This window comes from Puntigrus tetrazona, chromosome 11 (genome assembly GCF_018831695.1).
Source record: "Puntigrus tetrazona isolate hp1 chromosome 11, ASM1883169v1, whole genome shotgun sequence".
Lineage (NCBI taxonomy): Eukaryota > Metazoa > Chordata > Actinopteri > Cypriniformes > Cyprinidae > Puntigrus > Puntigrus tetrazona.
The window spans coordinates 16385155-16406590 of NC_056709.1; the positions used below are offsets into that span (position 1 = coordinate 16385155).

Sequence of the window (21436 nt, forward strand, 5' to 3'; positions counted from 1 at the left end):
TCAAAGCCATCAAAAAGGAATAGACTTGTACGAGAGCCTGCATATTCTATGATTGGCCATTCTGCACAGTTAAATGCATTATGAAGTAGGGTTAATCAAGTTTGTCTCATGTCAGAGATGGTGATTACTTACTGTTCTTTCTTCCTCAAAGTTGCCAACGATTTTTTGATTTCACAATATGTCAGGGAAAGACAGAGAGAGGGAAAAAAATCAATTTTCTCCCTCCATGATGATTTATTTATTGTCTCTGCTGAAGAGCTCCACTACTCCATCACAAACACACTCCAGGAATCCATAAGGTTGTAACCTCATCATAACAATTCACTGCGAAACTGGTAAATCACTTCTCCTAAATGTCGCAGCTAGCGTGAGGCCTGACTTTTGGGAGGCACTATCTAGCTAATCAGTGCAGTCTGCTTCGAGCGTTTCTTAGAATAGCTGGCAAAATCTCCTCTAATCATGTAATTCATAAAACCACAATCAAAAGTGCCTCTCAAAGCATGTAAATGTCACCCTGTCGGCTCACGGCCCGGAGTTTCAGGACACGGCAATTAAGCTCAACTACCGCCTGTCTCACAGCCGAACGCGAGATCTTTGCCAATGGACAACTGTAGGCGATGTGCTAATTCCTCCGACTAACAGACTCTCCGCTCGCCCCAGCTGCGCCCTACATGCTGCAGACAAATATAAGAATAGAAACAATAAAGCGGAACTCTAAAGAAGCAATAGATCTGTCCACTGCTCAACTTTTACACAAGGGTAGCCGCAGTCGAGACGATCTGAAATCGATCATTTTCATTATTGAGGTGATTTTGAAGGACAGACACGGCAAGGGTCTATTATGATACTATCCTTGACTAACACACACGGTTCGCTTAAATCACATCCTTCCTTTTCTAAAGTAGGGAAATATATTAAGTCGCACTTTGTACATTTTATTCCCATCAAGTCTTTTCAGTTAAGTGAAGTTTTAGTTTTTTTTTGTAATACATTCTGATAAAGTATGTTGATCTCCTCATCTTTGATACAGTATGTTGTCTTGTTCTAAACTATTAATTAGGGCTATTTTAAAATACGGAGACATTTTCTGCAAGTGTTGCAGTATTTTTAGTGTCATCCGTGTACTGCGTCACCGACTCGCATGGTTATGTGTGATTTTCACAGTTTGTCAGCAGCGCACTGCAAAGGCAAGAAATACTAAAGAGCTGGAGGTGATACATGACATCTGTCAGCAAACGCATACTATATGAAGCTCTGCTTTAACACCACAGCGCAATGCATCAATAAATAATCCATCCATTTTCTTTAGGCGTGCAGACATTTAAAAGCAAAGACAGATTCAATGGAAGTCTGGCTACGTGAACATTTTGGATTGATTGTCGTTTAAGACAAGCAAGGCCATTTCTTGACATTTTCAGTATTATTATATATTTGTTTGTTTTTTGTGAATTTTTTTTGTTGATTTTAGAGACTCTTGCGCAGTAGAATGTCCATATAAATTCTATGATTTTTTTTTTTTTTTTTTTAATTTTAATTGTTTTTTGCAGTAAATGAACACAACCATTCAAAGGTCTGAGGTCAGGAAAGACCTTGTCCGTTTATTTTGAAGATGAAGAAATTAATACCTGTATTCAGTCTAGGATGCAATAAATTGATTGAAAGTTACTGTAAAGACATGTATAATGTAATAAAATATTTAGATTTCAAATAAATGCTTTTCTTTTGAGCTATATTATTAAAAGTATCCTAAAATATGTAATATTTAGGCAAGGCAAGTTTCTTTTATATAGCACTTTTTATACACGATGGTAATTCAAAAGGCTTTACGTAAAATTAAATAATAATACAAAATAATCACAACAATAAAACAAAGAATTCAAAAATGTAAGCTTCAAGCGTAAAACTGTTTACAATAGAAAATGAAAATATAATGCCCTCAAAAAAAAAATGTAAAGAAATATTAAGTCAGCATATTAGAATGATTTCTGAAGGCGAGACAATGAAGACTGCAGCAATGGTTGTAAAAGAAATAATTTAAAAAAGCTTAAGTTATTTTAAATTTGTGACAATATTTTATTGTCAAATGACAATATGCAGATGTAAATGCATGTAAAGAAGTAATAAAATAAAAATGTCATGGATTAATGGAGAAGAATGCAGTTTCTTTCAAATTTAGAGATGGCATCCGTAAATACACACACATTCGCTCTCACTCTGATAATAAACACAAAGTACACAAACCGATCCACCAACTCAAACAAAAAGGTAAAAATGAGAAAAAGCTACCTTTTAAAAGTTTAAGAGAATTTTCCCTATATGATTAAATGAAAGAGTAGCTTAAAATGAAGCTAGTGTGCATGTCACAGTGCATTAGAATGTCTACCATTTTTATCAACATGAATCTAAGGGTTTTGTGTATATACCTTTTATGGATCCAAGAAAGTAGCCCTGGCATGGAAATCGAAATTTCCTGTTTCATATATCCATATATTCCAGTATCAAGGCATTCCAAAAATGTGTAGCAAGGCACATTTCATAATATTATTTTGAACAACTCCAATGTTAAATGATTGTACATGACCGATGAGATTCAGCATTTATTTGCATTTCTCTCCCACTGATTTGCACCGGTTTTGGAGCCAGCTCTGCACCGAATACGGTCCTGCAGAGAAAACCGCACAAAGCAAACAGATCAATGTCAGGAGACCAGGCTCTCCGCTGTGCTGTCAGCTGTCTGGCTCAGCCCACATGCCCCAGTAGAGTCGATGTACGCCCCTAGTGTTTGACACTCTCTGTGCAGCTCTATTAATAAAACATCAAAGCCTCCAATGTGCAATAGCTCAACTGTTGTCCTTCAAAATGGACACCCGAAAAGTTCACTACACTTATTGTTTATTATATAGTGTGAAGGGACCGGAAATGACTTCTTTGTCTGAGAGCTGTACACTCTTTAGTATTGCCTCGCTCCAAAACTCAAAATAACAGCCACTCTTTTGCTCTTACCTGAGGTTTGTGTCCCATTTTGCAAGATGGTCAAGAGAGTATTTATACCTCAGCCTTTGAGAGGCATAGATAAAATAGGCCATTTACTCCGCTTCACTGCCTTAGCGGGCAGCCGCTTTTGTTTTTCACTTTTAGGAACAGGTTTTCTGCTCTGCCTCTCAAATATGAGCTAATTGCGTTCAGTGGAATCGTGTTTATAATAAAGCCTGATATTACAAATCACTCAGAATATACTTCTATGGGTGAAATAATCTGATATCACAAAACAAATTCTCAGGTAAGGTGAGTTTTGTTTTGAGTAATAGTTTTGTTGCTTGCTTGGTTTGCTTTATTAGTTAGCTAAAGTTACAAGATAAAACCTTTTTTTATTCAGTTGACCTCAGTTTGAAGGTTTATGTAGGAACTAATGAAAAATGTATGTTGAGAACTGAAGCTAGGTTTGGAATTTGTTTGTTTTATTAGTAGTAGTAGCAGTAGTAATAAGCTGGCGTTTTTTTTTTTTTTTGTGGTTATTACGCTAGAGAGAGGAGATTCTATTTATCGTGTTAAAATGTGCCATTATTAAAAAAAAAAAAAAAAAAAAAGGGATTTAAAATGTATTTAATACTAACTATAGTTCAATTCTATTAACATATTTAAATACATTTACAACATATCACTTAAAATGTACTGATAAATGTATTTGTAGTACTACTTGCAGAATAAACAAAAAATGTGTTTTAATGTCACTGTTGATGCATGATAATGTAGGATTATGTAATCTTTGAATAATAATTTGCATCTTTAAATTACTGTATTTGTAATTGTACCAGTAAAAGTACAATTTCATGGTATTTTTATTAAGTACATAAATATGCTAATAAATATTTTACACTTAGCATGAAATAAATGTATTTCGAATACATTTAGTATATTTATTTTATGTATTATTATTATTGTCGCTGGGGATTGCCAAAAGAAATTCATTCAGTTGAGTCTGATGTTATTAGGGGGTTATATAACATAAAGATAAGAACGTCAATTTCCATTAATTTTGGTGAAAAATATACATATTTGTTTGATTGGGCCTGTTGTACAAACTTTAATTTTATTGACATTAACGTTTACATTTTTAATTTTCATTGATCTTTTTAGTGATAATCTAATAATCTTCCCCTCAGCCACATTCGCTGCCGTTCAAAATGAGTTTATTAGTTAGAATTAGTTTATTCGGCAAGAGTGCATTAAATCGTGAAGGTGTGAATAAATTTCAGCTGCAAATGTTATTCTTTTGAAATTTCTACTCGGGCTAATTCAATATTACTGTATTTTCAATTTTTAAAAATTGCAGCCTTGGTGAATAATGTAAAATATTTGTGATCTCAGGTGAGCTACCCAGGAGTTTACAAGTTTACCTTTCCCCATCTTGACAGTTATCTGTAAAACACGCAACCCAGGTGCATTCTTTAGATCGATCGTGCTAGAACATGCATGAATCAAACTCCTGCAGAGGGTTATGGCTTCACAGCGGGCTGCGTTCGGCCGTCAGAGCGGCAAAGCGCTGCTGAACTCCTCGGTGAGTGTAACTACGGTAATTCGGCTTGCGTGATGAAAAGCGTATGTTGCGCTGTATATTGCACCTCGGCTGAAAAGCGAAAGTGAACGTCTGTCATGTTTGCTCTCGCTCAAAAGCGTGCAGACGGTCGAGGGGAGAAGATGTCGATGCGCCGGGGTGAGGGGGTTAGGATGTCTGCTTCCCCAGCCACCTGTCCTGTTCCTCCACCATCTCTCCCTCCGGTCTGATCCTCCGTGAAATGGATTCACTCAGTCCATCATCTGCTCCCCTGTGTGCATTAGAAGATTGGAGCCGCTGGAGTGGCCTTCATGCATTTAGAGAGGATTCGCTTTACTTAGAAAGCGCTAAAGGTGTTTGGTCGATGGTCGTGCGTTTGTCGTCTTACTATATCAGTTTGTGTACTTTGCGTTTATTATCGTAGAGTGAGAGCGAATGCGTGCGTATTTACGGACGCCATCTCAAACGTTGAAGGAAATGGCATTCTTTTTCCTTTACTAATGCATAACGTCTGTAGCGGTGGGTCAATCCTGACAGGATACAGCACCTCTCGCCTCCCTTCCCTTCGGCCTCAGTCGCGCTCAAAACTGCAGGAATGGAGGGAAAGAGAGAATAGAGAGCCGAGAAGAGACGTCGAAGGGCCGGGTAGATGGGCACTCTCAGAAAGCTGTGAGATTTGAGCGAACAGCCTCTGTTGGGTAATACGTGCTTTTACACTTCATTTTCTTAGACCTCACTTGAGATTTTTTTTTTTGACAATGTCAAGTTAGAAAGAAGCTAATCACAGTCTTTGCCTGGTCTCCCTTCACCATCCTGCTTTTAAAAGGAAACTAAAAGGCACTTTTATGTGATCGTATTTTTTTCTGCGAGAGCTCAAAAGCCACATGTGTGCACCTAATGGAATGTCTTCTCGGTAATCCTGGTCCTTAAAAGTGCAATGTTTACTTTACTTACAGACAATAGACTCTATATGCCAGCTTTTCTTCTTCTGCCCTTTTCAAGAAAGCTCTGAATTGCGATTTCCCAGAAAATGCTGTCTAGTGTAATTGAAAGACTAAAGCGTCGTTTTTTTCTGAAGTAATGGTTTTAGTATTGCAAGTTGTCATGTTGTTGCATATAATCAAATGTCATGTACACATTGCAGATGTTATTGTCATTCATGTGAGATTTAAATCTGGACCTCACCCCCCCCGTCCGAGAAGCGCGTCGTGGGACCTCCGTAGTCCAGGCTGTGAGCACACAGCTCATCCCACTCTGCCGCTGGCTTAGCCCCGCGCCCGGGCCAGAAAAAGGGGCGCGTCGACCGCCGGACTCCGCCCCCTACCTGGACTTCTGGAACTCCGCGCCTCAACCTTCACTTTAAAACAATATCAATAAATTATATATATATATATATATATATATATATATATATATATATATATATATATATATATATATATATTACCAGATATTATATATTATATTGATATTATACATAATATATTCTATTGTTAAAAATACGATTTAAAATAGTTTCTATTTAAAATAAATGCAGCTTGTTTATTTTCTTCCAAAGAAACTTGTAACAATGTATCATGTTCTGCACGACACACATATGAATCGGTCTGTTTTCAACGTTGATGATAAGAAATGTTAGAATCATTTCCGAAGGATCAGGTCAAATACAAAGCAGTTATTTGAAATTGAAATAATATTTCGCTCAATTATTATATTTACTGAATTTTGATAGATGCAGCGTTTAAGCAAAATGTACTATGTAAAAATATACTAATTAAAACACATTACTAAATCGGGACGTTATAAAATAATTATACCAGAAATTATACAAACCAAATTATATGAAACAATATTATATAATATAATAGCATTTCACACTGTTACTATCTTTACTGTACTTTCATAAAGGTTTCTAAGCATAGGATAGGACTTAAAAAAAGTTATATATTTCACAATATAATAAGTAAAATAAATGACTAAATACATTTCATTAAAAATGATCAAATAATTGTATACACAAATGTAATTATACAAATAATATTTTATATGGAATTCAATTATAAATTCATATATGTAAAATACGTTTTTAAGGACATCGCCTTTATATTTTTCATTCTTTTTAGTATTTAACTTAGTACATTTAAGTAGTTAAATTAATGAGATTTTCTTCTTTTTCTTCAGTTAGAGTTTATTTTATTACATATAACGATAACATCTTTGTAATTGTAGTTTTATTTAGCTATAATAATCTGGCTTTATCTGTCTGTCCATCTATGCCACTCTCTCTCCCTCTCTCCCTCCAAGACAGTGAGCTATAGAGGGAGTGAGATGTCGGCCTTCATTGGGAGTAATTTCCTGGCTCTGCATGTGTGGGCAGTGAGATGTAGGCAGGCTGTTTCTGAGGAGCTTCTCATTGCTCTCTTGCGGGCACGTAGTGCTGCAAAATTCCATTAACAATCTCACAGCTCGGACGCGGCTGCACACTGAGTCTGGCCGCACAGGTGGGCTGTCATCTCCCGATAGAAGAGCACTGTACTACCATCCTCCCATGGGCAGCCGTGTATTATAGCAGTCCGACAATAGTGAGAATTGGGGTTAACACAACAGGAAGGTCTGTGACTTCCTGGAACACAATAATAACAGAGCCAAATAAGACGGGATTCTTTTATTCTGCATATCACCAAAAACAGAAAGGCTGCTCCTGATGCAAATACTTCCCCATTTCAAAGGTGCAGCAGCGTTGTTAGCTACTGTGTGTGTGCGTGTTTGTTTGTGTGTGTGCGTGTGTGTCTGTTGCTGCAAATATCACTACATGACATAACCATGCTTTGGGTCGCTTCATTTAACTCTTCAGACAATGTGACTCTTTCTGAAAGTTATATAGTCATTCCCGTAGGTGGCAACAACTTTATTATGAGTGAATCATTCCTCAAGTGATTCATTTGTAAACAAAGGATCCTTCAGAGATGCTAGTTTTGCTATTTTCGTTGTAGCAAAAATAGACAGGTAATTGGTAATGTCCATCTGAATATTAGCTTTAGGGTTTAGCAGCCTATTGCTTAAACAACACAGATTTCACTGTGCCGAAATTTGCATTTCATTTATTTGCTTATTTTCCTCAAGAAAGTGTGAACACTCTTTCTAGTTTCCATGTTCACTATATGAACGTGTTTAATAACATTTACAGTTGAAAAAATTGTTAGTTTGTTGATTCATGTAAAAAATATTTTCGTTCCTTAATGCTATGGCTGTTAGTCAGTATTTGGAAGCAAAGCCTTTGTGTGTGCATGTCATGCATCATAAATTAATGCCATGTATTACTGTATTTATTTATTTGCATGAAGCAAATTAAGGTTTAAATGATGGTGTCCTTGAAATTAAATAAATGTGACTATAAAGGTGATGGATATATATATATATATATATATATATATATATATATATATATATATATATATATATATATATATATATAAATTAATTTTTAATTTTTAATTTTTTTTACTTGGCCACATTAACCATTTTGTGTGTTTAAATAGATTTAGTTGCACTGGATTCAAATTAAACTGACATGGCTTTGTCACCTGAAATTATTTAGCTAATAAAATGATCCCACTGATGCAGCATGTTTATCACATAACTCTTGCAAATATTATTTCAGCTGTGAGCTAGTCATGCACCACAAATATCCAGGTCAAGGACTATTGTTGTTCTATTTCACACTCTCTCTCTTCCATTTCTCACATATTGTATCTCCTCTCTTTTTTCAGTTTCAGTGGTCACGAGTCATGACATTAAAAGCTATCAATTTGTGGTAAAACACTTTTTGGTTGTGCACCCCCAAGGTATTTCCAGTAACCCTTGACAGAAACTACCAAGACATTTGTCATTGCACTTTTCTCTGGTTTTGTATATCCCTGCAAATGTCATTTGAAATGAGAATCTATTGGTGGGCTGGATTACTTCGGATGCTCTGTGCCGTGCGTCTTACAGCCTGTCATAATTTCTTTGCCCCAAGGTGGCCGTGACATTTGTTGTGGGTTCAGAGGTTCACCAAGAGACCACGAATGACTTCACCCAAATCGGGAAGCCTTTTCTAATGGGAACAGTCGCTCTCGGTAAGACAAAACTCCCGTGTTTTTTTTATATTAGTTTTTGTTTTAGTTAAAAAAAAAAAAAAAAAAAAAAAAAAAAGTATTTGGACAGTTATGCAAAAAAAAAAAACAATGAATATACAGTCAAATAAACATAAATTCCTATTGTTTTATAGAATATTAGTTTCTAAATATAAATGATTTGATGGTCGTCACATTGCCCATATGCACTCCTCTCTTTCAACTTTTCTCTCACATAAGATCACAACTGCTACTTTGATGTTATTTTTTGCATTGTTTTTTCTTATTTATTTTTTTTTTTAGGTATGTATATATTGTATTTATTAATTAGTTTTAGTTAATTGTGACTGAACATTTTTATCTTGCTTTTATCCTAGTTCACTATATGAACGTGTTTAATAGCATCTAAATCTGCAGGTTTTTTTATATATAAATATATATGTACATTTGTAACAGAGTAACAGAAAATAGTGGTTTCAGTTTATTTTTGAACTTCAAGTAAAAAAAAAAATAAAAAATAGAAATGTTGCTTTGACAGCTAGTTGAAATGTATGAATATATAAAAAGAATTTAGTTTTATTTGAGTTGATGTTTATTTTGTATTAACAGTTTTTTTTTTTATTAGTAAATTCTAACATTTACAGAGGCCTACATCTTTTCTTGTTTAAGAAGCCACTTCAAGTGAAGTCACTTCATTCTGACATTTATTTCATTGTACGTGTTCATTCTTTTTGCATTTTTAAACTAACCTAACTTAATTTGGTGAGCATTCAGCGTAAAAGTATGTTCAAATAAATGCCGTTTTTGTTTTTTTATGCAATTGAATGACTTTCTGACATGTTTTTGCACATTCTTACAAGTCTAACTTAAGCGTGCAAATGCTTTCTGATGCCTGTGCACTCCAGAAAGAAGATGTGTGCTGTTTCTCTGTTTGTGTAGCATGTGGGCAGTGGCTTGTCAGTGCATTTGGGTTTAGTGAAATGAAGTGAAGAGAGATCTGGAAACTACAGAGACACCAGTGTGTGTTCATCGCAGCTGGTGTGCTGAGCAGTTAATGAAAGTACCTCTCGAACCTTATCACTGTGACAATGTAGATGTTAGCCAGGAGTCCGGGGAATTCTCTCTCTGTCCCTTTTTCTAATCCTGTTAATTGGCTGCCACACTCAGAGCTGTAAGGTCCAGAGGCAGCCAAACCTCGGTGGCCCGCAGGAGGCTTCTGTCAACAGAACAAACAAAATCCGCCCGCGAGAGTCTCACACATCGCCTTGCTCTCATTTACAGCCAAAGCCACTGTGACACCTTTGAATAGACAGCTGTTTGCTCGACGGCTTTTTTAAAGGGCCCAGCATACGCCCCTGTGGAACCTCCAGGCACCTAATGGGCGTCTGCTTTTAAGGAGTCACAAGGCCAGGCTTTGTTTACAGTGACAGCAGGGGGAGTCTATCTGTCTCCGGTCCAGCTGACAAGAAGGGAATGAGCTGGCTCGGTGTCAAACTGTGTGTATTTTATAACAAAAAAAACACCTAAGCGCTTATAATGCAAGTGTCAGCATACTGCGCGGCGGGCGCAAGGTTGTTAGTAACTGCTTGGTTAATGCAGATGCTGTAGAATAGGTACAAAAAGTGGAGCAGTCTCACAAGGGCCCACCGCTTGGTTTATTTGTCTAAAATCCGGCTCTGGGCTCTTGGGAGCATCTGCAATTACAAGGGCTCTTACCTTTTGCTGTGCGCCATCTGTTGTAATGTACCGGGTTTAGTCCCTTGCTCCTCGTTCGTATTTATCTTACTGATGATTTTCATTTGGTGCAAGAGAAAACACAGTTGTGACTGTCAGCACTTTTAAGAGAACATTTATAGAGCTGCTCTCAATTCCCTTGTTTTTTTATTAACAATTGCTAAAACTGAGAGTAGACTTGTAAAATGGATTCCGGCTAATTCTGACTGAATGAGCCTCATTCAAAGATTTTTTTAAAATGACAACTGTTTACTATGTATACCACATGTTTATATTAATTCAGCAAGTTGCTGTATGGCAGCTGTAAACCGTCTATAGTTAGTCTAATAAACAGCGTGAGTTGACTTCTTTGAATAAACTTAAAAACGTATTTATTTGTTTTTTGGGTTTTTTTGCCCTCGAAACTGGTATACTGCATGTTAACATTTTGACGCCATTAAAAATGATTTGATAAATGACTGTAAACATGTTAGTCAGTTAAGTAACACCATCAAAGATCATTTTTAGACCAAGCAGAAGTTGTTGATTAAGCTGGGCAGTATTGTCTTGACGACTAATATTTGTTTCTTCCCATCAGGTGGGATTGTCAACGTCATGCCTTTTTTATTTTCTGAAATCTCCCATGTTAAAACACAGGTAATATTATAAATTAATATTATAATCCAAACAATTTTCTTGTGCTGTAAACTCTGAGACTTATATGTTGCGATAAAATTGTTTTGTACAGGTTTTATGGTTCAGAAGAGCTGTGCTTGGAGGACTTGCTACATGCACACTCTTAAACATATTATGGTAAGTTTTAAGTTTTTGGTTATAAAATATGAGCTTTTTTTCAACAATATATGCCATATAAAGAAGTGATTAACCCATGATGAAAAATCTGTAATTATTTGTTCATCCTCATTTCATTACACACAGTTATTAATTCCATTTTTTCTACACAAAAGGAATATTGAATTTTTTTCCATTTCATTTGTTTCATTTTTCTAAATTATTTTACGCTAAGAAGCTGGTCATTGAAGAGTGTTTTGTGGAACCAGAAATGGTTCTTTATCATTTATCAGTGTTTGCATATAAATATCCTAAAAAGAATTTGAGCTATATTCTTTTTCTATGTGATGACCTGACGAAAGAACATTTAAGGGCTTTTCTGAGGTGAACTATCCTGTTTATGCTTTTCTAAGATCATGTGCTGTAGATGCACTACAGTAGATGGAGTCAGCTACTGTAGGTTATCATTTGTTACTTGGGTGACATGTCCTTCAGTTTAATTTAAATGTAGGACTAGTGTCAAGTTCAAAGTTGACAATGCGAAGCTCTCCCCGTTCATTTGTCAAAGCAAAAGCACTTACTGTTTTTAAAATGACCCAGAAAAAAAAAACTTAGCCGAACGACTTCCATCTTCCAGTACATGCAGACCAGAGATAGACAGAGACGTCTTCGGTCCATCTCCCTCCTGAGCTGCCCGCTTGTCGTCTGTCCCTGATGTCTCTCTGATTTTAGCACACCCTGAAAAATCTCCAACACACTGACGTTTCATCTAATCATCTGTAAAGAAGTTATTGAGTTACCAATCAGCACTATGTTACTCAGGAGACCCAAAGCAATTATGTTGGAGCAGATGAGATGAAAGGAGTCAGCTACAGGAGATGAGATCTCATGTCAGCCTCTTCGGAGACCCAGAATGCACTGCTGCAGCCCTGCCGCTATGGCAGAACTCTGTCTTTCCCTTAAATCACTTGCCCTTCTTCGCTGATGGCAGGTAGTGTTTGACAACGGACTCTCACCGGCTTTCCATTCTGGCCGAATCGATCGTTATCTGAAGACTTGTGTCAATACATGATCACATAACAGAGATACGACAGTCCACTTAGTCTGCTTAATAAACCATCACTGGCAATTTAGTTCTTGTTGACAATGCTCTCAATAGATTTATGTATTTGAATTCCATACAAAGTGTATTAGTATAAACAAAATAATAACCTTAACATGATGCATATTTGTCAAGTCATAAGGAATGTAACAGTACTAATAAATAAATATATAGTTGTTGTGTATTTCGGTGTAATGCAATGTGTTTGTGCAGTTTAAGGTGCAAAAAACATTTTTTTTTTTTTTTCCCACATATTGTACATTTTAGTTTCTCCTCTAAGTCCTGCCTCCCGAAACGGGTCGATTTGTACAAAACTCATCGTACTAAAAAAGTAAGGTGTGCTCTGATTGACTAGCTATCCAGTGCACTGTGATTGGCCGAATACCACAAGCATGTAGCATAAATGTTACGTGATCCCACGTCCCGGTGCTATGACACCAAAACAATAAAACGCATTACAAGCGAGGCATTTATAGCATCCAACGGGGACATGATTACTGATTATCATGTTTTTTTACTCATCACGTTGCATCAAACTGTAGACATAACATGTCTGCATTTGTGATCGGAGTAACAATAAACAACAAGCACTACCCTTTACTGCTTAAAATAGTAAGCGTTTAAATAGTAAGTAGCAGGTTCTTTTAATAAGAAAGCATAACTTACTTAAAGGTTGTGAGTCGGCAGCGCCAGACTGTCCTTGCAGAAGTAGAACTGCTCCACTTTATATTCTATTTGCAAAGCCAGCGTAGGCTACTCTCCATCCTAAACACACACATGCACCGAACACACTCTAAAATTTGGGTTAAACTGTTCTGGAACAGTGTTGTGAATACAACTTAACCATTGATTTCTAGATATGTCCTCTTTTGGAAGCACAAAGAAACAGCTTGTAGCACTCCAAAGAGAAAGGAAAATTTGAAATCGCAGCATGTGATCCCTTTAACACAAAAAGAGAGCTTACAAAGACGCAAGCTGTTAGTAAATCTGGATAAGCGGTATGAACCTACATACTTTTTTAGTTCAATTTAGGTAATTGATTTTAATAAGTTAAAACGATGTATTCCAGAATTGAATTCAAATACATAAATCTCATATTTTATCTCTTCTGTATTCAGGCCGAATTCTGATGTACAGTATTAGCCACTACAGTTAATTCAGCTTTCGGTGCCTTGGTTATATGAGCTCCTGCCTATTTGTAGCTTTATTTAATTTACTGCATCTAATCCAAATATATTTATTCTTTACTCATCTGGCATGGTTTTTTGATGTAAATGCATTTGGTGTCACCCAGCTGAACCAACTGAACTCTCATGTCATCATTTCTGGCCAGATATGATTAAGCCCCGTGTTTCAGTACTATGCAGCTGCTGTGAATGTTTTTTTTTTGCACCATCCGTTACATCCACTTTCTTCTGAGGCATGACAGATTCAGCCTTCTTTTTTTTTATGGCTTAATTTGCAGCATGTGTGTTTTTTTTTTTTTTGTTTTTTTGAGATATTAGACAGCTACTGAGCATCTCATACTTCTATCAGCCTTAAGATTTTATCCTTTTTCTAAACAGGTGCTGTCAGATCAAGATTTGTTTAGTATCTTAAAGCTCAAGTGTGTTATTTTTGGTCTTAAAATATTTTTCTGTTATCCCAGTTTAATATGCCAGAAACACTATAATTTGTCGTCTGATTTCAGCTGGATGGTAAATGCCAGCAGCTTTTTAAAAAAATCTTGTTTAAAAGTACTGAGAAACAAAACTGCATATGATATTAAGATTTGTTCTCAGATATAAAATTTGTATTAATTTATTATTATTTTCATTGTTTTAAACTACAGTGGCAAACTTATTTGTCTCATGTGAGCTAAAGTTAATGGGTAAACATTAAGATTTTTTTCTTTAATAAACATCTAAACATTTTATTTAACCAATAGTATCAGGGATCCTTAATTATAATTAAGTTTCTTTTTTTTATTACCCTTTATTAAGGGTTAGTTGTTGTTTTTTTAATATTTCTAATATCTTGACTGTCCTATCCAGCCTAAGAAAGCCATATTGATGAGTTTGCTTCCACTTAGATCCATTTCACCATAATTTACCTTAATATCTGCAGCGTCTCCTAGATTTTCCAATGTAATGCCCATATACTCATTGATAGGGAAATATTTAACCTGCTTTTATCAGCACTTTGCATCAGTGCTCTCAAACCGACCTGTCAGCTGCAAAGTGATTTTTCTTTTTTTGTTGTTGTTGTTTTCCAAATCATAATTTTAATATCTAATTATCGAGCTGAGCATAATTTTATTTTGTGTCCTCTATTTAGAGAGCAGAGGAGGAGAGCTTCACTGGTTTGCATTGAGATCTTCTGAAGCGTAGCTTGTACAGATTAGAAGATAAATCTCCAGTGGCCGCTGGAAAGTGAGGAAAACAGTTTTATGAAGTTGTCTGCTGCTTTTGAAGCAGATGCTTTTCCTTTGATTTTTGTCAACTTTTTGTAAGCCTTTGTTTCAGTACGATCTTTTATCTTTTCCCTTTATATCTACAATCACGAAATCAACCTAGTTTTATTTGACTTATAAATGTAGTTTTGTAGAGAACTTATTCATAATCGAGGGTCCATCTGTTCCCAGGCGATCCTTCAACAGGCTTCAGGGAAAGAATGAAACGGTTCACTAATACTAAATTAAAGGTAATAATTTTAATTAATCTTATAATTATTAAAATAATATATAATATATTGCAAAACCTTGAAAAAAATTTTTTCTATTCAGATACATTAGGTTGCTCAAATAAAGACTTCTTTTATATTGTTACAAAATATTTATATAAACAGGAAAACAACACTGTTTACAAATGTTTCTTTGCGCAACAAATCAACATGATTTCTGAAGGATATTTTCTTAAGTGTATTTTTGATGAATGCAGCCTTGGTGAGCATACAATAAATCTTCCAAAAACGTACTTTTTCCAACCCTAATCAGATTCCAATTGAATCTGATTAGACCCTTAGCATCATGCTCAAAAATGACCAAAGAGTTTTGTTATTGGTCCTATTTAAAACTTGACTCTTCCATAGTTACACCATACACTAAGGCAAATTTTTGCTGATATAACTAGGAACTGATATTACGCAGCTGAAAATAGTCCCCCTTAAGCAGTGCCTGGAAATAGTCCTCAACAATTTCAATATCAGTGCGCCTGATGCACCCATGGTACAACAGCAAGGTTTCTTGACTTTTGCGACAGAATGAGAGTATAGTTCCTAGTTATACCAGCATAAAAAAAGTCTAAAAAAACATTTCATTTTCCATTAGTATTAGTACACAATGTAACTACAGAAGAATCAAGTTTTAAGTAGGAATAATACCGTAACTCTTTGGTCATTTTTCAGCATGATGCTAACGGTCTAATCAGATTCAATCATCTAGGCCAGGGGTGTCCTAACTCGGTCCTGGAGGGCCGGTGTCCTGCAGAGTTTAGATGCAACCCTAATTAAACACACCTGATCCAGCTAATCAAGTACTTCAGACATGCATAGTATATGTGTTTTAGCAGGGTTGAATCTAAACTCTGCAGGACACCGGCCCTCCAGGACCGAGTTTGGACACCCATGATCTGGGCTAAGCTACAGATAAAAGTGCTACCGCCAGACCCGGAGACTCGTCTAAATGGATAAAAAAAAATGGTCAAACTCAACTGTTTATCTCTAGGGGCATTGGAAAAAGCCAATTTTCCAAAAAGAAAAAAGTGTTGTGTTCCTTTAACCCATCTATATCATTTGCTGTTCATTGCTTTGTCCAGCATGCCATTATTACAGTAAATGCAATTTTTCATTCTCTTTTTTGGACTTTTACTGTAGACTAATTTATATGACAGATTGTATACGACATCACACACAGTACAGAATCATGACTTCCACCTCTAGTCACGAATGCAACAGTCCCCATCCAAACCTCAAAGCGGATATCTGCTCTTGGACAGTTGTTTGACTCAGCCGCTGATGTCATTCTCTGCGATAAGGCCCACCGAAGGTATACATCACCACCGCAGCATCGCTCCTGTCAGGCAATGCGTTACATATCGCCATTCTGACATTTAACAAGTCACTCTTTTGTCATCTCTGAGGAACTGCGCTGCTAATGTCTCCTGCTTCTGATTTAGTTTGCTTTGGGTGGCTGCTGTCCTATCGTAATTGAGTCATCAGTGACTGAGCGATCGGAGTGGAGCTGGCCTGCGGGCACAGCATTAATGAACCCTGCAGCCAGTGCATCCTGGGCCGTGATGACTGTGACTGATGAGTGATTGCTGGTGGATCCCGCCATGCTAGATTTGTCACCAAAATGAGACCCCCGCCCCATCCCGACTCCTGTACGACAGAGCATCAAGAACATCACGCAGCCTGTTTGTCAAATGATTGAGTCTTCAAAACAAGCTCAAAACCATCAAGCTGTGACGCATCACGTCTGAGGAGCGCCATAAATCGGACCATGTTTGAAAAGCGCCAACGCGATTGATATGAATGCATTGCCACGTAAACGCCAGCATAGTCCTGATGGAAGTACGAGGGGGATGAATGGCGCCGCTGTCATTATTAACGCTCGTTAGAGTAAGCCGCGGCTTGTAATCATTTCTGGTCGTGTGGAGCGCAAGGACTTTCTAAATCATCCTAAACTCATGGAGTGTCATTAACCCTGTGTGGCCGTGTTAGCAATCTAGACTCCATGTCTGACAGACTACTTCACTATCAGGTAACTCGCTCATTCTGTCTTTCTCAGAGGGCCAGTTGAGATAGTGTGACTGAGTTTCTCATAAATAGCTTATCACAAACCTGATTGTTACAATTTCTCAAAGAGCACAAGATTTTGGAAAGCTAATACATGTTCTCATTTACTTTGTTTTAATGTATATATAAAAAATATATATATATATATATATATATATATATATATATATATATATATACACACACACACACACACACACACACATATATATGTTAGATTTTATGTTTAAAGTTAAATGAAATTTAAACCTTTAAATATATTTTTATGGGGGATTTTTAATGCTAGTTTTTGCTGGTCATCAATAATGAACTGGTTAAGATGTTGTACCTACAAAAATTCAAGTTCCCCTTCTAGGGAATAGGGAACTCCACTCTGCACCCCTGTGTGCAACGTGCCTACTAGGGAGCACAGTGTTGACTTCCCTAGAAAGGGAACATCTTGGGTTACATCTGTAACCCAAGACATTTTTTCTGTTAACAGGACTATATGATTTACATTTTGTTTCTCATTTTCTAACTTTTTTTTAACCCACCACACACAAATATGTCAGATGAGATATACCGTATGCAATATGAATCTAAAGCAATCAGATATCATCAAAAAGCATAACTATTTTGCGTTATGGCTATATTAAATGAGTTCATACTGTGCAGTTCGAACAGAAATGTACATTTTAATAGAAAAACTGAAAGCATGAAGGTCCTCAAGCCTGAATATACTGAAATATATTTGATATATACTTCAGGTGCACTTAAAATATCTTGCATTTAAAGACCAATATTATCATACAGTCCTCCTCAAAAGTGACATTAAAATACATTTTGTGCTTAATAATAAGAAATGTGCAGTTTAAATTTGTCTTAGTTTTTTTCTTAGTTTGTGCTTTCTATTGCTGTAATGTTTTGCATCCTAATGAAAGAGACCTTTTTCTTTTTATGCTAGAAGATGTTTTCTTTTGATGCTTTCTACAAGCTAAATCGATATACATCCTTTCCTTACAAAGACAATTAACTTAACAGAAACAGGAAGGCTTAACACACGTGTGATGTTTAATACTACATTTTAACATTTTGAACTTCACTAACCTGTTTTTTTAACTCATCACAGGTCTGAAACACACAAGGTTTAGTTTATTTCAGTGCAGTGATATCGATTCACGGCCTGACCCCATCCTTGAACTCTGCACAGAGGCGGATAGTCCTGTAAAGCCAGCACGATTGAAAGCGTAGCAGCCACCATGGCTTTATACTGTGTGCCATCATTCTTCTCAGTCATAGCAAGGTCTCCTCTGAACCAACTCCAAAAGCCTCTCTGTACATTCAGCCGGCAGAGTCGATCTTATGTTTATTCTCTTGAGACCCCAGAAGAGCGGGACAGAGAGAGAAAGAAAGAGCAGGTGTGGAGTTGAAGGAAACTGAAATTTAGAATGAGACAGAAAGAGAACCAGATGATAGAAAGTGAATGCCAGTATGAGATATATAAATGAGCAATGGATTTGGAAGAGGAAAAAAGGACATCAAGAAAAAGAGAATAAATACAGCCTCAGAAAAAGGAAAATATAAAGCAGAATAAAGGAGTGCATGCTCTTTTAAAAATCCTAGTGTGCTGCCTATGTAGACAGCATTTTTAAGGCAACCTGGGTGTTAATCATGCTCCAATGTATTACCTCTTAAAATACATTTTAGCCGAATTCATGATTAAATGTGTGTGTGTGTATAAATATATATGTATGTGTGTATATATATATATATATATATATATATATATATATATATATATATATATATATATAGAGAGAGAGAGAGAGAGTGTGTAATAGCAGTGATATTTTTCAGAAGCCCCTTATGCTCACCAAGACTGCATTTTATTAAAACTAAATAAAAACTGAAATCGCAATATATATTTGTAAATTATAAATAACAGAAAAAAGTAGTTGAATTTCTTTAATGGAAAAGCTGTATTTTTAACAGCATTTTCTCCAGCCTTCAGTGTTACATGCTCTAGATGCTCAAGAAACATTTCTTATTATTGGTGAAATTTTTGAATTTTTATGATTTTTTGGGGTGGAATTTTATTCATTTTTTTTTGACGAATAGAAAATTTTAAAGAACACTTTTTTGTTGTTGTTTTAAATATAAATGCTTGTATGAAGTTAAAAGGCCATCATGTCACCTTTTTAAAATAAATGTAAGGTGTCCTGGCTGAATATAAATATTACAGGAACCAACCTAAAGGTCTTTTCTAACTGAAGTAGATACCACGTTTTAGCATAGACGTAACTAACATGAAACAAGCAATGAGCTGCAGAGTTCGCTGACTTGCCATAAGGGAACTTTGATCAAACGAATCAATTGTGATTTGAGTCCCTGTGTGCTTTATCTATGTGCCCCGCATGTAGAGCGTTCCAAATCACTCGCATGTGTTTCCATGTCAGTTTGCATGCCGCTTTATAAGGCTGATGCCTGCTAGGCAGTAGACATCCAGGCAGCTCACTATGTTTCATAACAGAATAGTCAAAGAGAATGAGAGTGCATGTGTGTATGAGAAAGAGAGAGAGAGAGAGGACCCTTGTGGGCCAATCTCATCTGTCACAGCCAAGCTTCATCATTAATATGCAACAGCAGCCTGCTGATGCTTGGCATTGACCCATTTTCTCGCTGAAATATCACCGCAAGGTTCACGGTGTGAGAGAGACGCAGACCTGCACATAATCGGCTTTGCGTGGAACACCCAGGTACAGGGGGGTCTACTTGAAAACACAAGCACTCGTATCCAGAGATAATAACTTCCTCTTTTGTCCGGCACACTTTTGATTAGGAGAGCTCCAGGAGTTCAGAAATACTTGTCCGTCCTCTAAAACTGCTAACGACAAAATCCGAAGTCATTACACTTTTAAACCAGGTCCCCCTGCAACAAACGTGGCCCGCGTAGGAAATGTGCCAATAGCACGATGTCACATGATGGAACAGAACTGCAATAGTATTCATGAGATTCATGCAGCTTGTAAGAAGGGAGGGTGCGGTGGGAATTGGTGCATATGTAAGGTGTCGAGATATTCACATGTTAATATAATCCTTAAGTGGAATAAGGACAGACAGTTTTGGCTTGCGGCCTGTGATGGAGGCCTCAAGAATGCTTAAAAAATGTATTACAGGTGGTGGAGGGAGGCTGAATAAATTTTCACAAGAGCGAGCCATTAATTTATGCGCACACCTGCGTACATGATTGGAAGGGTTAGACGAACATGCTCCTCCCAAACCTTCGGTTAGATCATGGAAACATATTGGATGCACAGGCTGTTTTAGCACAGAGCTTTTTCTGAAGAGCGTGTTGAAGTACTTTGGCATTAATTATCAAAGCACTGAGGGAAAGATGTTCTGTCTGCTGTAGAAACATCTTCTTGCATGATGTCTGGATTTGGTTTTCTCCCACTAGCATGTAATATGTATTTGTGGCATGAAGACATGCAAAATGTATGTATCTATGTTGACACACTTTTAAATGATTATTATATTAATGGTTTTTGAAGTTTCAAATCTGATATCAAAATATCATCTCTATAATATTTTTTATTGTAATATACTAATTTACTGCTCAAAAAACATTTCTTATTAACAATGTGGAAAACGGTTGTCCTGCTTAACATTTTAGTATAAATATTACCTTTTTAGTATAAATATTATAATATTATTTGAGTATCACTGTTGCTTTTGATCATTTTAATGCAGTCTTGCTATATAAAAGTATAATTTTATTTCCCAAAATTCTTGCTGACCCCAAAAACAGTTTTTTTTTCTTCTTCTTCTTCTTATTATTATTATTATAGTAATTTATTTTGTGTATTTTGTAAAAAAATATTTTTTTTGGTATATTGATACGATACGTGTTTTTCATGATTCGTCGCGTATCATGTAATGTTTAATGCACGTGCCATTTAATATTTTAAGTCATTATAAAACATTTAAAAATACATTTTGTATGCATTTCAACTATTTATACCTGTAAGTGATGCCTTTGTATCATATATTTATATTGTATTATATATTTATTGTGTTATGGACCATATACATCATTTGAAAATTTACCTTTTGCTTTCTCTCTCTCTCTCTCTCTCTCTCATGCAGGTGTTGGGCAGTTTTAGAGATTGTTCCCCAGATGGCCGTGGAGTCACTGCTGGAGGAGAAACTCTTAAATAGCAGCGCAGGACAAACCGAGACGACTCATCCAGCACACACATTTATCTACTCCAACATCTCCCTGGAGGAGTGAGTGCATACATGCCCACGAACATATAAATTTATATCTACATGCGTTGAGGTTCTTGTACAACAATTGTAAAGATGTCTCGGGAGGCGGGATACTCGAAGGTTGCTGTCGCGATT

At 36.3% G+C, this 21436-nt stretch overlaps 1 protein-coding gene across 3 annotated transcripts in view; it reads left to right on the forward strand.

Moving 5' to 3' along the window:
- si:ch211-51h4.2 overlaps positions 1-21436 on the forward strand; it is a 98481-nt gene that overhangs the window by 38401 nt on the left and 38644 nt on the right. For all 3 annotated transcript variants that reach the window (XM_043252237.1, XM_043252238.1, XM_043252239.1), the window contains exons 9-12: positions 8574-8673; positions 10982-11040; positions 11132-11196; positions 21179-21319. In XM_043252237.1, the coding sequence (XP_043108172.1) occupies positions 8574-8673; positions 10982-11040; positions 11132-11196; positions 21179-21319 (365 nt within the window). The remainder of the gene's footprint in view (positions 1-8573; positions 8674-10981; positions 11041-11131; positions 11197-21178; positions 21320-21436) is intronic.